This window comes from Montipora foliosa, chromosome 4, assembly GCF_036669935.1.
Source record: "Montipora foliosa isolate CH-2021 chromosome 4, ASM3666993v2, whole genome shotgun sequence".
NCBI lineage: Eukaryota > Metazoa > Cnidaria > Anthozoa > Scleractinia > Acroporidae > Montipora > Montipora foliosa.
This window is the reverse complement of record NC_090872.1, coordinates 49,048,593-49,053,592: the sequence shown is the minus strand read 5'-3', so window position 1 is coordinate 49,053,592 and position 5,000 is coordinate 49,048,593. Positions and strand designations below refer to the sequence as shown.

Here is a 5,000-nt window from a genome sequence, read left to right as displayed (position 1 = left end):
GTAATACAGCCCGAATCCTGGGATTTAGGCTAGCGTAATGCTCAGACTGAAAGAGTCGGACTGAAGTCAGTCTGAGTTTCGGTTGACCTCAACCTGACTCATGGTTTTTCTCCGGGTACTATGATTTTGCTGCCTCATCAAATTGCCTCCGAGCGAAATATATATGTACATCTGACTGTGGTACGGCACCGTGGGATCAAACATGGACCATTTTAGCAGCTGCCAAAGGCGACTTGTATACACTTTCTCGCGAATCTTGTCGGAGATGTGCCCTTCGTAATTTGGTCCCTAAGGCTGGTAGTAAGGCTCTTCATTTAATTAATTAATCGATTAATTAAGTAAATGAATGGCTGGTTAGTTAATTAACCTTTTGAAGTAATTAATTAACAGTTATCGTTATCATGAAGATTCTCTGAAAGCACTTTTTCTTTCGCTTTTTCAGGAATTTCTCAGTCCTGGGAATGACCCGATTTATTTTCAGGACTTAGCGGTAGAATTGTTGCACTCGCTTCAAAGGCTTAAACGTGAAATGGAAACAAAACATCATCTGAAAGCCGATATATGGTGTCACTTTGGAACCGTTTTTATTGACCAGCCCGATGAAGGTATTATTTTCATTTTTGCATCAAATACGTGCAAAGGAATCGGCAAACACCGTGCAGATACATGGATGTGACTGAAATATTGTAACCAACTAAGAGCAAAATGGTGGTCGTATCCGGTGGAAAAGGAAACCCTTCGTGTGCCCTTTTAGTACGTAATTTATACAAATGTTTAACAAGGTAAATTTGGTAATGCTTGCTCTTGGGTGCAATGTACATGTACATGTATACGCCAAAGTTTTGGCTGGAATTTCCAAACATTTCAGATGTCAGATGCGTGAAATGGATTATTTCTGCTTTTTAATGTTTTTTTCATTCCATTCTTGCGGTGAACAATGATCCAAGGATTTTTTACCAACTTCATTGAGCCCCATGCATGCATGGTCTTTGTTGTAGTGGATCAGTCAATGTCTCAGCTTCTCCCTCGGATAAACTTCGTGATTCCCCAGCCTAGCCGCCACAGAGCATCTTTTTCCTTTTCCCTTTCTATTTGAAGAGACGTTGTGAAGCTTTTATTGTTGAAAGATTCAGAACTTTTTCCACTTCCCATTCTGTTGGTTTTTACTCACAGGGCGACTGGTGAATTCATGATCATCAACGTGGATGCCAATAGCTCTGTTTCACTTTAATAGGCATGCATGCATTCAATGTTGAATACCGTGGCCAAATACATTCAATATTGTTGTTGACGCCTAAGAATAAAATACAGTAATGAAATGTTGGATGATGATGGTGATGATGATGATGATGAAGACCATGTTCGATGTTTGATGGAAATCAGTCTTCCTTCAACATCATCCATTATCTCTCAAAATCGTCCAACATGGTGCCCAAACAAGTGCAGCATGCTGGATTATGTTGAACCGGTACCAACAAGTTGGATCTGTTTGGCATGGCCTGTATGTTTCTTTTTCGCTTCTTATTTGTGTGTTTGTTAGACACCTATCGTGAGTGGAGTATTGAAAACGCTGTCCACAAGCTCTTGGAGGGAACGAAGGGGAAAACTGTATTTAAAGGAGGGATCAACTTCGATGAGAAATTTGTGGAACAACACTTGGGCAATGAGTTGCATCCTGAATATGACGACTATCTATCAAGATATGATTTAGAATTTAAAATGCCAAATGGAGGTGAATTAAAATTCAAGGTAAGGCCATGAGCATATTACCCGCACCCTACTACCCCATACAACGTATGTGACACCGCATTTTCACAGATCTTTATGGAGGTGTTTTTCCCTAAAGAAATAATTTGTATCACACACATTCATGCATTCGTCTCATCCAAGATTGATCACTGTAAGTCTTTTTTGTTTGGTGTCCCTAAATACAGTAGAACCCCGCCTTACGACTTCCTCGATAATACGACAACCCTTTTATTACCACCACTTTATTGTTGCCCGAACGAAAGTTCAGTTCTTTTCTTATCTGAAGGCTCAGTCTCCAGCCGTGGGTGTCTCAGTGCGCCCGCGACCTACGGCTGGAGACTGAACCTATCTTATCTGGGAACCTTAATCCGACCACTCCGACCACCAACGATCACTTTTGGAAGTCCCCAGTCGTTATTTTCTTTATAAAATTACTTCGTTAATCCGACCACTTTATTGAAATGCCTGGTAAGGCTGCTCAATATTATAGATAACCATCTTAGAAACAATAAAGCACTATAGTTTTATTAATTATTTCTAAGCAAAGGTGTTCATGGTTAGCATGTTTAATTGATAAACCATATCTATGTTTTGACGGAAGACATAGTAGTTCAATTACGCACACTCGGACTTTGGAAATGACTTTGCCTTGGTACATCTGGTACCCGTAATTCTTGAGGCCACCTGAGCAGTATTCAAAGATGTAATCCCTGGCGTTGATATACATATATACACACATACTTTATTGAACCTCCCCAAAGGGGCTTTTCAGGAACAATATCGTCTTTGGAATCGGAAAGAGGCGCCCCGCGCTGGGAGCAAGGGTAGATCGTTGTGTCAATGGTCGTAGACGACCGAGGGGCATGTCAGAATCGCGTTCGTCGACGTTAAGCAAGGCCTGGTAGAGGCAGACCCGAGCGTGACAGGTGGTGAATGCGGTGACCTTATTAAAAATTGCGGATTTGATGCAAATGAGGCTAGAACTTCATTAACTTCCGCCATTTTGTTTTGGCGTGCCAAATAAGGTCTATCAGCTAATTATGAAAAATCTGTCTGTTTTAATGATATAACAGTTGTTAAAAGTACTTTATTTTTATTATTTTAAGTAAGCAAATGCTGCAACAAACTAATGAGAAAATTTTGCATAACTGAGAAATAATCATCCTTTAGGCCCTGAGAGTATACCAATCCCTTATACTGAGATAAAGAACATTTTGGACAAAGTTGACTTTCATGACCCATTTACGAGTTGTCGATGCCGTGGATGGTTAATTTTACAACCTCAAAACTATCTGCGGGCAAACATCTTATTTCCTGGCTGCAAATTTGATTGCAGACTCACTATGCGAGTACTAGCAGGTATGTTAACTAAAATAATGAATCTTTCTAATGCGCGTACATTACTGTCAAGCGTCGACAACATATGCATGCAAAAAACATTAGTGTGGACCTAAATAAAAGCGTTGTATTTAAAGGCTTTTGCATCATCATTATCAAGTGTCAGATTAATACCTTTCTAGGAAGTTTCCAGCGGTACGCGAAGAGAAATAACTGGTCAGATTTGAAAGAAAACCGAGTAAAATTGCTGCTGAGCAAATTCCTTCTTCTTCCTTTGCCATTGATAGGGAAAGCAGACATTTTTTCAAATTTTTTTGTTTCAATGCTGATAATGTGTTCACCCTGGTTTACATAGTTGCTTCTCTCCCTTTATTTTAGACAATGCTCTTGACATGGACTTAGTGCCCAAAGAGGACACAAGAAACGCTTTGCTGAGTTATCTCTCCAAAGTGACTTTTTCAGATGAAGATGGCTTTGGACTTTGTCTTCCAGATGAGAAATTTGTACCAGATGGATTTCAGCTGTCCTATATGCGCTGTTCAAAACGAGCTAAGTATCGTTTCTCGGAAGACTTCTCAATTATTCTCTCTAAGGAGAGTACACACAAGGGAATTGGCGTCAAAAAGGTGTGACTAAGACCACCTTCTTTTAACCTTGATTCCTTGGTTTCTGTCCAGAGTTTCTGTGTTTCTGTGTAACTTTTAACTTTATAGGGGATGCCAGGTGGGGGCCTCGGTTAAGGGCAAGTTATACAAGCCAAACAATTCAAAGAGGTGGAATTAAAAAACAGCCTACAACTGCAAAATACATAACCTTTGTCATGGGAGAAGTACAAGGAAGGGTTACGTTTTTGCAAACGTTGGCCATGTAACACTTCTATTGCAACAGACTTAACTATTAAAGGGTAACCTAGCACTTCACATTACTCTTTAATAGATAAGTCTTTGTCATAGGAGAATGTTTTAGGCCATAAATATAAATAATTGAAAAAAATAGACATTAAATAATATTTAGTCAATACAGTGTTTTCACGTGGCGTCACTGCGGCCATGTTGGTGTCCCTAAAAATTGGAACAGCGGCCATAATGGTGTTCTTAACTAATCCTCCGGGAATTGAGCTCTATTGTCACGGAAACGTTTTCTTTTGCTTCGGTGGAAAAACAAGGTTACTAATCACATGAGCAAAAACACTCTATAAACCGCCTTTCTCAGGGGTTTTTCAGAGCCAATGAAAAAAAAATAGTGAATTCATAACATAACATTTTTCAATCTCAATTGGGAGGGAGACCAGTTGGCTATTCCACTGTCGTAGTTGAGAAGTTCAACAGCGTACTACCCAAAACAAACTCACCAGGAAGCCACGCTTCCGGCTGTACAAAAACAACAAACCCTCAGCTAATACCGTTCGATGTCAGAGACATTGAAATATTCTTGCCCCTGCTCAAAAGCCTACATCATTCAATGCAGCACACTTTATTAATTCTCCACAAGGGGCTTTTCAGAATTAATTGACATGGAGTAAGGAAACCAAAAAAAGCACCATCCAAAATATACCTACAATACTCGTCAAAAATCTTGAAACACTTGTGGCTGTTTCCCCTTCCCCAATGTTGATTTGGGTATCACAGTGGTCTCAGTGCTTCAAAACACGCGTGGCTCAACATTGGGGAGGGAGAAGGCACATTTCAGTTGGGAAAACAGTGTGAAGTAGAAATCTCAGGATTTTTCCAGAAAGTTCGAGAGAAACGGTGTCTGTTTCAACGATTTGTGACGAGTATTGTCACGGTATTTAGTCTGAACAGAGGAAAGAATAACAGTTTCTATTGAAGACGAATTTTTCGATCATTGATGGAATATACCTGCTTGGTTCGCGCACAGATGAGAAAGAGAAATTTAGGATGTCAGATTATTGT

General features: G+C 39.8%; 1 protein-coding gene across 1 annotated transcript in view; it reads left to right on the top strand.

The window, feature by feature from the left end:
* LOC138001524 (uncharacterized) overlaps nucleotides 1-4,317 on the top strand; it is a 35,466-nt gene extending 31,149 nt beyond the window's left edge. Inside the window, exons 8-10 of the mRNA XM_068848137.1 lie at nucleotides 443-605; nucleotides 1,541-1,749; nucleotides 3,466-4,317. Of these exons, the coding sequence (XP_068704238.1) occupies nucleotides 443-605; nucleotides 1,541-1,749; nucleotides 3,466-3,489 (396 nt within the window). The 3' untranslated portion in view covers nucleotides 3,490-4,317. The remainder of the gene's footprint in view (nucleotides 1-442; nucleotides 606-1,540; nucleotides 1,750-3,465) is intronic.
* Nucleotides 4,318-5,000: the final 683 nt, after the last annotated feature.